We start from the raw sequence: 17,732 nt of genomic DNA, 5'->3' as shown, positions 1-17,732 counted from the left end.
TCAAATGTTACTTTAATTTTCTGGGACCACTTTTCTTTTAACTTCTTTCGATGACAAGTGTTATGTGGACCATTTCACTTATTTCTTTGGCTGACAAGTGTCATGGGAACCATTTCACTTCACTTCTTTTATTGACAAGTGTCTAGAGGACCACTTTCAATAATTAGTTCTCTTAATTTTCTTAATTTTCTCAAAAAAACAAACGGGCCTATTAAAAGGTAACAGAGGGAGTAACTCCCAACAGAATCTGCTCAACCCAAAACTTGTTGTATAGCTTTAGCCAAGTCTTCGTCGGACTTTTGCTGTTGCAATTTGGCTTCGGCAACTCTGGCCGCCTCTTACTAGAACTTGCCTACCTGTAGTTAAAGGCTCAGCTGCAGCATGGTGCTTTACCATAGCATTATTAGCAGCTGCAGCCAACTAAGAAAAGTTGGGGGAGCTTCTCTAGTCTAGGCGCATGCCTATATGGGTATTATGTGACACGTGTCTCATTCTGGTCTGGAGATTAGTATTTGTCATCTCATCCATAGCTTGGATTGAGATAGAAAATGGAACAGTATGCTGCCAAATTTTCTGCTGGTATATGCGAGGAAAACTTCTCCCCACGTGCTTCCCTACCAAATACACGTCGGCGTCAATAATTACTGTCGCGTGAAAACTGTGTCTGCTTTGTTTCGTTTTCCTTTAGTTTTCTTGTTCGAGTTTCAGTAGATAAGGCGGGGTCTTCTTTTACTTGTCTTTACCCTCTAGACATTATAGCTTGAATTTCTTCAACGAGCAACCAATTTTGTAGCTCATCTCAAGGTAAGAATTCATATGATACTTCAATTAATTTCATGAAATATTCTATCAAATTGTTTCATATGTAATTACCAATTCGAACCTTAGACTTTTTGATTGATAGTAGTAGTTGACCATCTCATTTATTACTGAAATTTCAACGCTACCGAAAAATTTAATTTGCGTTCACTTTTCTTGATCGTTAAGTTCCAAGATTTTATTGCCAAAATTAGCTCATTTAATCTAGGCTAAGCTGCCCGATATATAATCTAGTTAGGGTTTCTTTTCTGCATAATAATTTTTCTAATTGAATTTACAGTATTTAGTCGATGGCTTCAACAATGATGGCTGTTTCTCCCAGTAATTTTGCTACAATTAGAGAATTAAAAGGTCAAAGTCATACTGGATTAAAAATGAACGCAAGAACGAATCAAGTTTATTTCAATACTGGTCGTGTGATCAAGATACAGTCGTCGTCTCGATTTATTATTAAAGTTAGTAATGAGAAAGAGGCATCACTGAAGAAACTTGGATTAACTGATGCGGAATGCGAAGCAGCTGTTGTAGCAGGGAATGCTCCTGACGCACCACCTGTCCCACCCAAACCGGCAGCACCGGCTGGAACTCCCTTGGTTTCATTACTTGTATGTGTAGAATTATTATTATTGAGCATGTTGTGAAAGAATTACCCTGAAATCCCCTATAACAATTGAAACCAACTGAATCATGCTTTGATTTCATTTTTATAAAAGTGATGTAGTCTAGGTATGACCTAAGCAATTGTCTTAATCTCATTTTTTTAGTGTAGTGATGATTAGTAAGTTGCATAAAATTTACATCGATGAAGTGATACAGCACCAACTTAGGACAGCTGAGTTTAGGATTTCAGCATTTTAAAAATAAATTTTATAGTAAACTGTAAATGCCATGTTGATCTTTCTTTTCGAATATATTTTGAGTAGAAAATCGTGTTTTTATACTTGCAATTGTTTTACTCTCGTTTTTATACTTGCGACCATGTATTTTACAGCCTCTTAACAAGCGTCCTCGCCGTAACTGAAAGTCACCTGTGCTGAGAGCATCATTCCAAGAGACACATCTAAGTCCTGCCAATTTTGTATATCCACTATTTATTCATGAAGGTTTGTATTGATTGATCAATGATCCTTCTTAATATATTAATATATGTTCTCATTATTTTGTTTCACTTCTTTTTGTTCAGTGGAACTTATAGAATTTCTTCTCATCTTCAAAACTTGCAGGTCAAGAGGATACTCCAATCTGAGCTATGCCTGGATGTTATAGACTTGGTTGGAGACATGGTCTTCTGGAAGAGGTAATAGAGGTTTCCATATCTATCTACTATATTTCCCTAATTTATTTTTATTATAATCTCCAAATGGTTGTTCAAATAAATCAATAAGTGTATGTAATCTGTTGATTAAATAGAGAATATCTTACATTGAAATCAGTCATAGTAACAGCTGCGAAAGTCTTCTAGTGGCTCGGGTAATATTTTCGGAAAACCTATTTTTTCCCCTGTTTTTTGGTCAGAAATGCAAAGCTCCGTCCAAGATTTAAAATAATGTTATATTATCGCTTTGTCATCTTAAGCGAATCAATCATGCTAATCATGTTGCTCCTTAATCAGCCACTAGTGGTCCCTGAGGCTTAGTAGCTTTTGACCCTAGCCAACTACCATGTGTAGCATGTTCTGACATGCTATAATTGGTCTAGCTGATAATAATCATATTATCTAGGGCATGCCCAGAATCTTTTTGAATCCCTAGGCTTTTTGATGCAGGTTTCTAAGGCCCGGGATGTTGGTGTCAACAGTATCGTGCTTTTTCCCAAAGTGCCTGATGCATTGAAGGTATCTTTTTTATCCTCATTAGAGTTTTAATGTGATTAATGCTGTTAAAAGTCGTAATTTGCATTTTACTCTGCAGACACCTACAGGAGATGAATCATACAATGAGAATGGGCTGGTGCCTCGAGCGATACGGTTACTAAAAGACAAACTCCCTGATCTTGTAAGACCCACATTCCAGGCCCCTTTCAAAACCTTAAAGAACAAAAAAAAGAAAATGCCCATCCCTTTGTTGCTCACTTTGGGTGAATCTGCAGTTTTATGGATGACCGGTACCTTTTTGTAGGTTATTTATACTGATGTAGCTTTGGACCCTTATTCCTCCGATGGGCATGATGGCATTGTCAGTGAAGATGGTAAGCAAAAACTTGAAACTCTTAACGTTATGTTTCTCTTCAGGGTTAATCCTCACCTATTACACATAATTGGAGTAACTTAGACTGCATATCCACATTGAATAGTTAATAAGAGCATTTTTTTTCTGTGCGCGCTTCTGACATTGGTTACTCGGCTTTCCCATGGAGTTCTATTCTTGCTTACTCTTGAATGACTAAAGAGAAAGAGCATGTCTCAAATAAAGATCACTGTGTAAATTGTAATACTAGCATATTTCACCTGGTATCTATGAACATTCTGCTGGTAGAGAAATCCCAGGTAGATTTATTTGATAGAGGTAGGAAATTGGAGTTGAAGCCCGTCGTGCAGGAATCATTAAAAGCTTTCCTGATTGGATATGAGGAAGTTGTCGCAATATAGGGTGCAAGCTTAGAGATCTGAATAAGACAACAGTCCTGAAGAAAGGATCCCACTAAGGCACTGACCACAAAAGATACACACTCACCCACGTATAACACAGACACACCCAATCTGAATACAAAATTCTTAAAGTAATTTTTTATGCTTTCCTTTCATTGCAGATGATCTATATAAGAAAAAACTATTTTGATAAATGATGTGAAACTAGTGTTGTCTGTGACCAAACCTACGAGTTATATCTTGAGTTAAATCAATATCGTATAAATAAAAAACTGTGATAAGATGTGAAGTCAAGCACCTGAACATGTAACAGCACATGGTTAGCAAATTTTGAACCGGGCATGAAGAACTTTCACCTTAAATATACCATAGCTCGTGAGTGGCTGCAACAATCTTCCTGAGACCAAAGCTACCTGTAGAAAAATTTGGGAAACCATAATTGTGCAAATATGAAGAAAAAGGTATTAGGTATGTGTAACTTGGCGAAGACTAAATGAAGATACACATAACGACGTGTATCCTTTTCTGCAGAGAAGACAAAGTTGAGAGTCAGTCATAAACGCAATGAAATTTGAACATTAATTATAAAAATATTTGCACATCTGTAGATGTTAAATTCCAGAAAATGCAATTAAACGGCCTCAAACAAAGCTCCACATTATTTGCCCATCTGTAGATGATACGCCACTCATCAGATTCTATTTTATACCAGGAGTGATTATGAATGATGAAACAGTTCACCAGTTATGCAAACAAGCTGTTGCTCAGGTACCAGATATCTCCATGTGCTGCCTCTTAATCCAGTCTTATGACAATTGATTTACTACCTCATTTTGTTGTTTTTTGCAAAAATAGGCTCGAGCAGGAGCTGACGTGGTCAGTCCCAGTAACATGATGGATGGTCGAGTGGGAGCACTCCGACAAGCTTTGGACTGTGCAGGTTTTCCAGATGTGTCTATTATGTCCTATACGGCTAAGTAATCAAGAGGCTTTATTGCTTTGTTTTCCTTTTTTAATTTTCCTGTTTTTAATCATATAAATATGTAACGTGTTGTACCATGATTTGTCTTTAGAGGATTATTGTACTAGTATGCACTATTAACCAGTCATTAGCTGATCCCTATGTCTTGCCTGACCTACCCTATCTGTTTCTGCTTATACAACCAGCTTTACTTAAGTTACTGCTTCTCATTACTTGTATCTCAAACAGGTATGCAAGCGCATTTTATGGTCCATTCCGCGAGGCATTGGACTCAACTCCACGATTTGGAGACAAGAAAACGTACGTGACTCGGGAGAATATTTATGTATCTTCAAATATACGAATCCCTTGACTTAAAGTTCCTCACCAAATTTTATACTTAATTTCTCCACCATCAGATGTAAGTGGATGGATGGTTGATAATAATTCCCTTGTTTTTTTTTTTTTTTTAAATCTCATCTTGATAATGGTTCTAATCTTCGCCATCCATCCACTTGTATCAGATGGTGGAGAAGTTAAGTAAACAATTAAGTCAAGAATTTAAGTCGAAGGATCCGCTCCCTTATATTTTTTCAACTATTTGGATTTTTTGTGGAACTGATACTTTATCTTTGTATGAATGTTCCTCAAACCAAAGTTACCAAATGAATCCAGCAAATTACAGAGAAGCTCTGGTTGAGGCTCGTGCTGATGAGGCTGAGGGAGCTGATATCCTTCTTGTAAGCATTTATGTAGAGTTTAATCGTATTTTCCCGTTAAGATTGTTAGTGGAAGAAGGAAGTAATTTAATCTTTTCCACAGGTTAAACCTGGTTTTCCATACTTGGATATTGTACGACTTCTCCGCGATAGCTCCCCTCTACCAATTGCTGCATATCAGGTGACCTTTTCTTTGTTTTTTGTCAATATTAACCATCTGTGCTTATGTATAGACAATTTGACAGTTGGGATCCAATTTAATCATGAACTAATTGTTTGAACCTAGACCAAGCTTGCGTATTTGACTCTTGATAGGTATTTACCTTTACCTCAACATTCATATCTGAGAACAAAGTTGTTCTCTTTTCTCTATGAATTTAAGGTTAATCAAATATGATATCTGAACTGGGCAAAAGCCGGACAACTATGTTTTTATTAGGGATATCTAATAGGCAGCTAGTTTTTGAGGATATTTTTTTGAAGGTTAGACCATCATGTGTTGGACTAGATATGCATGATATCCTTTTAGAAGTATGCAATCCAAATTACCCTTTTTTTTCTTTTTTTTTTGTGTGTGTGTGTGGTGAGTGGGGCGCGGTGCTATGGCATTAGCGTTCAGGCAAAGTACCAATTTAGTAGTCTTGGTATGAACCAATTTAGTAGTCTTGGTATGTTTTGTTCGCAAATGTTTTCTCTAATGTGAACCAAGCTGGTTTCTAAAAAGCGCAGTATACAAGAAGATGCATAGCGTCTTATCACGTTTTGGTAGAACTTCCCAATTGTATGAGATTGCTTAGCTTATAGCTTAGGTTTTGGTTTAGCAGTGCTTTCTATTCTAGTGGTTTCCTAGCTTAAGGGTTTCCTCCTAGTGAAGTTACGTTGCTGACTTGCTGCAGAAATAGTTTGTAGTAGGAGACTAGGAGTTGGTCTGAGGATCACATATCAGTTTATAAGTTTTACCTTTCAACTCATTTGATTACAAAACTGTCGCTATTAATGAAATCAGCAACTATAGAGGATGCACTAGGTCAAGCGCACTACGAATGCACTTCCAGATAGAAACACTATACTAGAAAGAACCTGCAAACTCCGAGCTCTATAAACCTTCCTTGACTGGTTTGAGTATCTCTCGTCTTCACGAGCTGGTAATGTAACGACTTTGAAAAATAAATCTCTACTTTTAGTTATTGTCTACCTTAATTTTTCAACTCCTTGTGTTGGGATTCTGGTTTTCATCATTGTACTAGCATTAACCGAGTAAAAAAAGAAGCCTTAAAAGAGGGATTTTCCAGAAGTTATAATTAAGGCTGAAATACCTTCAGGTCATTGTTCGGTGATGTTTCTATATAAAGAATTGTAGCCGTGACTGTTGAAATATTAGTCTCATGGTCAGGTCACATGCAGGGCAGGAATAGTGTCAATGATTTGTGAACATGTTTAGATATTTTCATCTTTAAGGGTATAGTTGTAATTGTATAAAATCTATCTATAAAACTGAGGGTTTATCCTCTGAGTGTTTTACACTCTTCCATACACTCTCTCTTGATTTCCTCGGGGCTCACGAGAGAGAAGAGGAAACCCAACCTAGATTTACTGTAGCTTCAGTTTGATTTGAGATTCAGATTTGTGAGCTAGATCCTAAAGCTGTTTTTGAAGCTGTGAGCTGTTCCTGAAGAACCTGTAACTGTTTGTAAGTTGGTTTCTCCTTTAAACTTTGTCTTTGTTGTTGAGTTAAAAGTAGAGCTATGTCTAGTACTCCTGAGAATACCAGTTTTTCACAATCTAGGAGTTAAGTATCTCTAGACTTCCCTCATAATGATAATATGAATACCAAGATGACATCATGTAAGTTGGATGATAGCAACTATATTGTTTGGTTTTGTTGGGTGAAACTTTACATCACTGGTAAAGAAAAAATTGGGTATTTAACTGGAAGCAAAGTATGTCCAGCAACGACAAACCCTGAATATGAGACCTAAGTGGAAGAAAATGCTCTAATAATGAGTTCGCTATTAGATTCAATGTCTCCTGATCTAAGCAGCAGTTTTGAAGTGTGGGATGCAATTGGTCAAATCTATATATAATAATCATATATAGATCTATGATTTGAATCGTCGGGTTATAGAGACCGACAGAATAATAAACCCTTATCGATCTACTATAATGCTCGTTAAGTTTTGTGCATGAACTTGATTTCCTCTGACCATGTGGCATGGAATGTGTAGCTGACACCATCAAGTTACAGAAGAGAATTGAAAAGGGTCGAATCATTGAGTTCCTTACAGGGCTAAATCTGATTTTGACCCATTAGGATTCGAATATTGGGAAAGGATCCATTACTGACACTTCGGGGAATTTATGGAATTGTGAGGTTTGAAAAACTTCGCAGAGTTGCTATGACATCTCCAGTATATATCTTAAGAGAGTTCAGCATTGAAGGCTGTTACCACCTCTACTCATGCTCCAACAGTCACACCAGAAAATAACCGAAAGCCTGACAAAAAAGACTCGCCATATTATGACTATTATAACAAGAGAAGACATACCAGAGAGTCATGTTTCAAGCTCAATGTGTGTCTACAATGGCAGAATGATAATAAGAGAGGGGGCTTTTCTAGATACAGTGTCGAAGGAAGAAAAAGTGGTCGCAATGGGGCGCCAAGAGCATACCACACCACTTATGAGGAGTTTCCATCTACATCTACATCAATCAACACTTCTGCTCAACCATCTCCTCAACCATGTCAAGCCCAAATAGAGCAAATGATAACAAAGTATGCTCGAATGTTATCTTCCAAAGAGAATCTTGTTGGGTCTACTTCTATGGCTCAATTAGGTAACAAAGGCACATTTGGTAATGCAACTAGATCTGCATGTGATAAACCAGCAAATGATAAAAAGTATGCTCGAATCCTGTGTTCCAAGGAGAATCCTGTTGGTCCTGTTGGCTCTACTTCTATGGCTCAATTAGGTAACAAAGACACCTTTGGTCATGCAGCTAGATCTACATGTGATAAACCTAAAAATCCTTGGATTATCGATAGTGGAGCAACTGATCACATGTCTACCAAGTCTAAGATGTTTTCTACTTACAATCCCCATCCCAGTAAACCTTGTATCTTGACCGATGATGAGTCTCCAACTATTGTTTTTGGTGAAGAAAACATTCCAATAACTAGCTTCATGTCCTTTTCTACGGTGTTACATGTCCCGAATCTCTCTTGCAATCTCCTCTCCATCAATTAGATAACTAAAGCATTAAAGTGTTGTGTTACCTTCTTTGACACACATTGGGTCTCAGGATCTTCGTACAGGGAAGACCATTGCGTATGGTAAGGAGGGAGGGGGGCTTTACCACCTGGAATTACAAGACCAAGAGAGCAATACAAGAGCTTACAAATTAACAAGTGGATCTAGTTATGAAGAGCAAGCCTGGCTATGACATTATTCCATAAGCATGTGACCATGTGAGCTAGCTAAACATCATCGTGTCCCTTATCCTTTAAGTATGTTTAGAAGTTTATCTCCTTTTGCTATCGTACATAGTGATGTCTGGGGTCTTTTACGTGTCAAAACTGCTTGTAGTTTTCGTTGGTTTGTTACCTTTATTGACGATTACTCTCGAGTCTCTTGGGTTTCATAAGTTTAATAGGAAAATTGAAGTGTTAAGATCTAATAGGGGTGGTGAGTATCTAAAGCAAGGTTAGTCCTTTTAAAATGGATTGTCCATAGGGCTGTCAACGACACTTAACGAAATAGATAGTGGCTCAGCCGCTACCGTTATGATAAGAATTAACGGATATCCGATAACTTCCGACGGAATATTAAAAATCAATTCTGATTCCGTCATGATAAGGTTACCCGATATCCGATATTTTTCCGACAATTTCCGATATCTACTCATGATCCAAAAATCTTCCAATAATTTCCGATATCTACTTAGGAGAGATGAAATCAAATGGCTAAAGAGTAAACCTAAAGGGTATTACGTATCGGAAATTTCCGATAATTTATTGATATAACACTATCGGTATCGGATATTAACCTACGTAAATTGGCACATCCGGTTCCGTTACGATAACACTAAAAGTTCCGATAAGTTTTCCGATTCCGATATCCATTAACCGTTATGTCGGGAGTTAACCTAACAGAATTCGGATATTTGGAAACGGCTATCGGATATCGGATATCCATTGACATGCCTAATTGTCCACCAAACCTCTTGTACTGATATCCCTCAGCGAAATGGAGTCGTTGAGCGAAAAAATGGTCACCTATTAGAAGTCACCAGGTGTTTGTTGTTTCGAATGAATGTGCCAAAAAGATATTGGGATGATTCTGTCCTTACTGCAGCACAACTGATTAACAAGATGCTTTCTCTGGAGTTTGAAGACTTGATCCAAAAATGCTCTGGCCACAGAAACAGCTGTGTAGGGGTGGTGAAGGGCAATAAAATGGTTGTATTTAGTCAGCTTGTCAACCACCACCAAAATAACACTTTTTCTACCACTGAGTGGAAGGCCTTCAATGAAGTCCATTGTGATATGTTGCCAAGCATGCTCTGGGACTGGAAGTGGCTGTAATAATCCAGATGGAAATGAGTGCTCTCCCTTGTTTCTTTGACAAACATCATATTCAGCAACAAAGAGGAGTATGTCTTGCAGTTGAGTTTAGCAGCTAATGCAGAATCAATGAAGCTTGTAGTACTTCCAGTATCAATGAGAATGGAGATGGAATGCTTTTTTAGAAATCCTGGAATTCTGATGATAATCCCCTGTGGTATTCCCAGTTAGTGCATGTAATGAGATTTCTATATCAGACTCCATGGGTGAATCAACAGCCTCCTCCAAAATTTCATCTTCTGTGTCATTGTCTTGAGTGTCAGTATTCTCTGTGTGGACCATAAATAATTGTTGTCTGCCCTTGCAGACATGTTTATTGCTATAGACCTCATCACAATTGTAACAAAGACCTTTTTCTCTTCTTATTTGTTCTTGTGTAAGTCTTGTAATTATGGGTGTTGAATGTTGATGTTTAATGGGAGTGGAGGGCGAGGATTTGGGTGTTGTGGGTGCTGATTTAGGTGTAAAGGTAGAGGTGATGATAGGTTTTGGTGATAGTGAATAAGGAGAAAATGGTCTAGTGGATGTGAAAACAGGTGGGGGTGGTTTATTTGGCCTATATAGCAACTGACACTTCTGCTCTTCCATTCAAGCTAATGAAAAGGCTTGGCTGAGTGTACTAGGATTGAACATATGCACTGAATTTCGAATTTCCTCCTTAAGACCACTGATAAAGCTCATGATAAAATACCTCTCATCCAGTGATGGATTGTAATTAAGCATTAAGGCTTTAAGAGACTCAAACAATTCATAATATTCTTCTACAGGGTTGACTTGCATCAATTTATTAAAAGAACCAACAAAATTTTCAACTACTGGATTTTCAAATCGAGCACAGATGCCTTGAGCAAATTCAAACCAAGACATACGAGGACGACCCACTTGAAAATTTAACAACCACTTATCTGCCTTACCATCAAGATAAATAGCTTCTATATCAACCTTTCTGTTATCATCAATGTTGTGAAGGAAAAAGTACCTGTTACATTTCTGAATCCATCCCCGAGGGTTCTCGCCATCAAATCTGGGTAGATCCAGTTTAGGAATTCGATTGAAGGGTGGGTTAGGCGGATTTTGAGTAAACGAGCCAAAATTAGGAGGAGTAGTAGGAATTTCACCACCAGATTGGCCGCCTTGTGCCCCTTGTGCCCCTTGTGCAGATTTAAGAAATAAACCCATCTGCTCTGTAAGAATCTTAACTGCATCTGAAGTTTCCTTGCACAGTGTGGAGGTTTCTTTCAGTTCGGTTGCAAAACTCTTGAGACGCTCATCTGTGTGTTCTCGATCTTTAGTGAAGAGATCATGGATATCCTTCACTGATTTTGGATCGGAACCGACTATTGTGAAAAGAAAAAATTGAGATGGCTCTGATGCCAATTGTAATGTACTCAGTACAAGAGGATCGATAAACTCAGAATGTAAATCTGCTTTCTTAAGGAATGCAGCCTCTAAAACAACAACTTATTCTTCATTAATGAACTGAGTGAAGTTCTTACAGCTTAAATATCAAATAGCAATGATTAACCTAGCAGCCAACGGCTGGATAGTGAGCACGTGTCGCTAATCGAGAGGCTTACTAATCGACTAATGGTGATAGAGTTATAATAGCACCATACAATGGACTAAGGGCAGACAGGGTGCCTTAATGGCTAAGATGGACTATGACAGATGTTGGGCAGCAGGCCTATTGACACATCGGTTGAACCAAATCAAAAGCTGGGAGAAGACATCGATAACATTCCGGTGGACAAAGAAATATATCAAAGGTTAGTGGGAAAACTAATTTACATGTTTCACACTCGTCCTGATATTGCACACCATGTGAGTGTTGTAAGTCAATTTATGCATGCTCCACGAAAAACACGTATAGGTGCAATGTATCGAATACTTCGCTACCTAAAGTTTGCACCAGCAAAAGGGTTATTATATTCTCAGAATAACCACATGGAGGTTGAAGCATACACAGTTGCAGATTAGACAGGTTCCGTGATTGATCTAGGTCTACATCTTGATATTGTTCATTTGTGGGAGGAAACCTAGTAACTTGACGCAGTAAGAAGCAATCAGTTGTAGCTAGATCTAGTGCAGAAGCAGAATTTAGGGATATGGCTCATGGAATCTTTTAGCTATTATGGTTAAGATTACTGTTGACAGAGATTGGACTCAGTCCTAAAGTTCCTATGAAGTTGCATTGCGGTAACAAGGTTGCTATCAGCATTGTTCACAATCCACTCCAACATGAAATAACCAAACATGTGGAAGTTGACATACATTTTATCAAAGAGAAATTGAATGCAAGAACCATTAGCACTCCCTTTGTAAGAACTCCAAAATTAAATTGCAGACATACTGACAAAAGGAGCTTCAAGTCAACCATTCAACTCTTTCCTTAACAAGTTTAATATGCTAGATGTCTTCGCACCCGCTTGAGAGGGAGTGTTAAAATATTAGTCTCACAGTCAGGTCACATAAGTTAGTGTAGTACGTGTGCACAAATAGGGATGGCAATGGAGCGGGGACTTTGAATCCCATCCCCTACCCCGTTCAAAAAACCAAAACCCCACCCCTACCCGTTACCATGAGAACTGGGGCCGGGACGGGTATGGGAAATACCCATAGGGGACGGGTTTTCCATAAGTTATCTATAATTTATGAAAAATATTTATAACTCTGTCACAATCCAATAAATGCTATCAAGCATATCCACGGTAAAGTCAAAAGTACAAAAAAAGAATCACATGGACAATAAAGCTATCAAGTATAAAGTTTTTTTTCTTCTCATATAACCAATAAGATTGATTATTAGGTTGACTAAAAGAAATATAGTTAACATTTTAAAATCGATCATCTATGATATAATTTGTATGAGTGAGTTACAGAAATACTTTATGTGCATCATACCGTCGGTAAATTTCTATGAACTTTGAACGAAATAATAAATAAACTCTACGATAATACTTTTTAATTAAATTCGAAACCTTATATATGAAAAGTACGGGGCGGGTATGGGGTTGGGACCTTAAATCCCACCCCCACCACATCCCGCATAACTAATTTCGGGATTACCCGTACCCTACCCATCCCCGTTTGTGCGGAGAAAAACCCGGGGCGAATATCCACGGGGATGAGTTTGGGTGTGGCAAATTGCCATCCTTATGCACAATAGTCGTTCACATGTATAATCTGTTTATATATAGTTATGCAGGGTAGGAATAATGTACAATAATTCAGGGTAGGTATAGTTGTAGCTGTACAAAATTTACTATAAGAGTGAGGGTTTATCCTCCGAGTGTTTTACACTCTTCCATTCGCTCTCTCGATTTCCACAGCAACTGTATTTGAGAGCTCAGCTTCATAAAAGCTTGAAACAAAGTATATGGAATTTTGCATCTACCAAATTTAGGATCAATAGGAAGAAAGAAATCTAGCAAAGTTATCAGAGTTGAAGTTTTGCCTACACTTTTTAAAATGCTACTGTTTCTCTCTCTCTACATGTCTAGATTATCTATATATGGTGATTTGTGAAGATTTGCGGAGATTGATGTTTAATAGTGAAACTGGGAGAATAAAAATACTTCATCCAATTAACAATGTTCACACAAGAAGTCATTTCTTCTCAAAACATGCATTTAAAGTTGATTGCTTTTTCCTTTCACCTAAACCCCAATACATCTCATCTTTAGCTTTTTGTAATGCATACACAACTTTCGGAATATTTAGAATATGTTGCAGCAATTAGTCTTTTACTTTTTTATGGTACATACTGCTTGAAGGGTTAGGAATTTGCGGTCTAGGTCATTTCAAAAGCAAAGGTTTCATCTTTTTTTCCTGGCCTTGTTACTTCTTTTATTGATATTTATTTCATCTAATATTATTATGTGAAGTATAATTATCACTAGGAATTTCACGTGGAAAAACTACCTAAATTAGGAATTTCACGTGGAAAAACTACCTAAATTAGTGATATGTGCCATTTGTAACTATTTCCTAATGTTCTTGTTTTCTTTTTTTTTGAAAAGAAAAATACAAGTACAAATACTAAAATATTTTTGCAAAAAGTGATGAATATTTATTTATCGATAAAGAATACAGTGTTTATTTATCATGAATAACCTCGCTAAATTTTTTTTTTTTTGCTGGTCCCGAGAGTATGTGTTTATCGAGTTTAACTGTAATTTATTAAAGAAAAGATGATGGGAAAAAGAAAAGATTCATGTGTGAAAATGCAAGAATTCTAAAATAGGTATTCATACCAGTTCCCCGTAGTCTTCAATAAAGTGTTGAGGTTTACCTCGCGGGTATTTAGCTTTTTATGATTCAAATTTTAAGTGGGTCTGTGCAGTATGGCTTAAGCTTAGTCTACTGTATTAACACTTTGTTTCTTGTCTTTATGAAAGAAACAAGGACAGAAAATTTCTGCCTGTTTTAGTGCTGAGCAAGGGAGGAAGAAGCTGTATATGAGCAGTAGTCAACTTTCAGTAAAGAAGTTCTGTAAAACGTAAGTATGTCACAGGTCTAGAGAACAAACAGAGCTCCCTGACACCACATACTGGAATAGCAGCAATTGCCATTCTTTAGCACTCTACAAGGTCAAATGGTGGGTGTACCAAGATAATTACATCACATGATGGTATGAGTAACAAAATTTACTGTGAAGCTCTGAATGAGTAGCTCCCTTTAACTTGGATCTGAGAACAACCTGTGGAACCACATGAAGATATTCCAAGGGATGTGGTTTCTGTATATCCTCAAAACATGGAAGCAGCTCCGTTGTAAAAATGGTAACCCACATCACAAGTTGAATAAATGAAGGCATGGGTTGATTTGAGGGGAATAGAAGTTTTAGAAAGAGCTGAAGTTTGAAAAAGATTTGCTTGCCTTCAGATCTCCCTCTTTTGTGGTGTAAACTGCACATAATTATGAAAATAAGCCTGTGGATGTTTAATGTTTTGTGGGTTTTAGGCTTGAAGCAAGCTCCCTAAAATCCAAGTAGAAAAGGAAGTTTGCGTCATTTAAGTATAAATTGGGTGAGAGAGTCTTAGTTGAATTAATAAAGACAGGAATCAGTCAAAACAAATGGGAAAATAGTGTCTTGCATTCAGACTGGTTGTCTTGAAAGAATTGATGATGGAGATTGTTGTCCCCGGTGAAATGCTACATCTTATTAGTAGCAGTGCTGAGAGTGTACCTAGGCTTATCCAAAGGAACTTGGATTGGTGACCCTAATTCAAAGTATATTTTAGGAATGCTGTTTTTGTGGAATTATATGTGCAATTATTAACTAACGCTAGGTTTAGAGATCTGTAATGGTTGTAATATTGTCATAACCCATTAAGGTTTGAATATCGAAATGTGATTTCGTAGCTTTCTTGAAGAGTGTTGCCATTGATCTGTAATGATTTGTTGTGGTGCTGATGATTAGAGGCTGATCTATCATCTTCTTACACGATCTTCGAGTGCCAATATTTTTGGTCTGTCGATTTATGTTCCCTAATCCCTGTGCTCTACATTGTTTAATTACTAAGCCTAATACATTTACTAGTGAAACACAAGAGAAAAAGAATTAACAGTAATGACTTAATGATAATTGCTGCCTGTAGCTGTAATGCATGCGCACGATAAATGTGGATTCATATAAATTTACATATAATACTTTCTTTGAACATGAAACTTCTTAGTTTCTTGGGGCCCAACTTCAGCAATACAATGATGTTTTTATCCATATAAGAGAAACTTATCTGCAGGCAGTACTGGTGGAGAACAGGGTGATGCACTTAGTCTAGACTGGAAAAACAGTTTGAGCTCAGACCAAGTTGGACTGGCATTGATGCTCCCACTTAAAGTTATAAACAGTTACTTGCATTTTTAGTGGAAGCCTTTTCATATGTTTTTCTTCTTATGGTAGCTTTAGTAATTATGAACATGGTCACCACCTCCACAGTACATCTAGTTACTATTTCAGGATTTGCAGGAGGACACCTTCCATCAGATATACTGTATCATGTTCCAAACAGAAGTTACTCATTTCAAAATCAATCAGTTGTCCCTCTTTTAAAACACCTGTTGAAATTTTAAGACTCCCAGATTTTGTTTTACTATTTAGAGCTTATTTATCAACTTATTATTTTGTTGTCCTTGTACAGGTTTCAGGTGAGTATTCCATGATCAAGGCTGGTGGGGTTCTGAAAATGATAGATGAAGAAAAAGTGATGGTGGAATCACTGATGTGTCTCCGACGCGCTGGTGCTGACATTATTCTTACATATTTTGCTCTTCAAGCTGCTAGATGTTTATGTGGTGAGAAGAGATAGCATTTTCTCTGCATTAGAAAGCGGCTGTAATTGCGAGGTTTAGAGTACAGTTTTGGATAAGCCTGTAACTTACATGAGTTCAACCATGTACTATATCATCATAGTTGATTGAATAAGATGGTCAAAAAGCTGTTATTTTGCTGTTTCCTTTATAAACTCATACAGCTCAACTGATTTAAGACTTACGACAAGGAACAAGGTACACATAAAATGGTGAAAGAGAAACAAAAAGAACGAGAAAGAAAAGAAACACGATTCTTATTCTAATGAAGCAAATCGATAGAACTAGAGATTGATTGATTTGACGATTCGTCTATAAGGTGAGTACTGCATGGTACTTCTTCTAGAGCTCTCAAAGCATCATATTGATGATCAAGTTGCAAGCTACTTAGCATTTGGCGAAGTTCAGAAGATTCCTCTTTGAGTCGAGTATTCTCTTGAAGAACTCGGTCATGGGTATCAGAAAAATTGTTCAGCTTATCAATGAGCTGACGATTCTCATATTGAAGCCTACGAACATGTGACCAGAGTTCATCAAGGTGTTTCTGCTTACGCATTCTTGACCGACGAGCTGATTCTCTATTTGATATCATTCTCCTCCGTCTCCTCTCATCTACAACACTCTGTTGTTGGTTATCATCTGCTTCATCAGAAGTTGAATTACTGCTGAGACATGAGAATTGTTGCGTTAATTCGTGAAACGGAGCAGGTATATGAGAATGGGGTGGTAATTGACCTAAGAATATGTTTGAGTACTGGATGTGTTGTATGTTGGAGCTCAAGTTATCAGTGTGAGGAGGATAAGGAGATGGATTTGCAGGTGCTAAGTACCTGAGTTCCGCAAGCTCAGTCGGCTGCATGGCCTGAACACTTGCTTTGTTTTAACGGTTTTATCTGATAGGAATAGAAGGGGAGATTGTTCGAGAGAGTACAGAGTGTATGTTGATGAGAGGAGGGGGATGAAGAATGAAAATATCAAGGATGTTTATAGAGGTGGAAAAAGGTTTAAGAGAGAAAGAGAGAGAGAGAGAGAGAGAGAGAGAGGAAGACGGAGAGAAAGAAGTGACCTCACCTTCAACAAAATAGAGAAAAACAGTAAATATAGTTTCTTAAAGTGAAGACAGAATGAACATGCATAGAATTGCCATGCACTTCATTTCTCATTTGAGTTCTAAAACTAAAACCCTAGTTAGCTACCATCATACATGCATCATGCATCTCAAAATCATGTAGTATATCGACATGCATATGCGCATACTCGTGGACTATAACTTTTTGATGGTAAACGAAGATGAATGGCGGAGTTCTGGATAATCACTCGGCAGGCACAATTAGGGAGTCGGATAAGAAAGGGATTGCAAGAGGGTGAAGTAATATATTTTTTTTTTGTTGACAGTAGTTTCAAGTAGGGGATGAGTACGTCACTTTTGGTTTACACATGTCATCTCCTTATTTTACTGCAGGTACAAATACCTTTACTGGACTGGCCACTAAGAATATTTTGATTATTTGAGTGATGGTGAGAAGCTTTTGACGAAAGTTGGTCAAGAAAAAATAATTAAAAATGAGGGTTTCGTACCAATATGATGTGCTTTGAGTTGTGCCAAACCCAAACTCAACTATGATGATAAGACCATTCTTTATTTTTTATTTATCTCGCTGATACATTGTTATGCGTTAAGTGGTTAGTGGAGAATGAATGAAGTGGTATCT

The 17,732-nt window shown here is 37.4% G+C and overlaps 2 protein-coding genes across 2 annotated transcripts; one reads left to right on the top strand and one right to left on the bottom strand.

The window, feature by feature from the left end:
- Positions 1-661: 661 nt before the first annotated feature.
- Positions 662-16,164, top strand: LOC113298034 (delta-aminolevulinic acid dehydratase, chloroplastic). The gene is made up of 13 exons (XM_026546677.1): positions 662-804; positions 1,100-1,424; positions 1,811-1,922; positions 2,043-2,116; positions 2,585-2,653; positions 2,730-2,813; positions 2,937-3,006; positions 4,119-4,174; positions 4,262-4,383; positions 4,617-4,688; positions 5,026-5,107; positions 5,190-5,267; positions 15,852-16,164. The coding sequence occupies exons 4-13, from the start codon at positions 2,069-2,071 to the stop codon at positions 16,017-16,019; spliced, it is 849 nt and encodes a 282-aa protein (XP_026402462.1). The 5' UTR covers positions 662-804; positions 1,100-1,424; positions 1,811-1,922; positions 2,043-2,068; the 3' UTR covers positions 16,020-16,164.
- Positions 16,138-17,141, bottom strand: LOC113298036 (basic leucine zipper 43-like). Its single transcript, XM_026546678.1, has one exon. It carries the CDS (start codon positions 16,877-16,879, stop codon positions 16,283-16,285), a length of 597 nt encoding a protein of 198 aa, XP_026402463.1. The 5' UTR covers positions 16,880-17,141; the 3' UTR covers positions 16,138-16,282.
- Between the last annotated feature and the right edge of the window lie 591 nt (positions 17,142-17,732).

Source organism: Papaver somniferum, chromosome 7 (genome assembly GCF_003573695.1).
Source record: "Papaver somniferum cultivar HN1 chromosome 7, ASM357369v1, whole genome shotgun sequence".
Taxonomy (NCBI): Eukaryota; Viridiplantae; Streptophyta; class Magnoliopsida; order Ranunculales; family Papaveraceae; genus Papaver; species Papaver somniferum.
The sequence above is the reverse complement of the archived record's forward strand: the minus strand, read 5'-3'. Positions and strand labels throughout refer to the sequence as shown.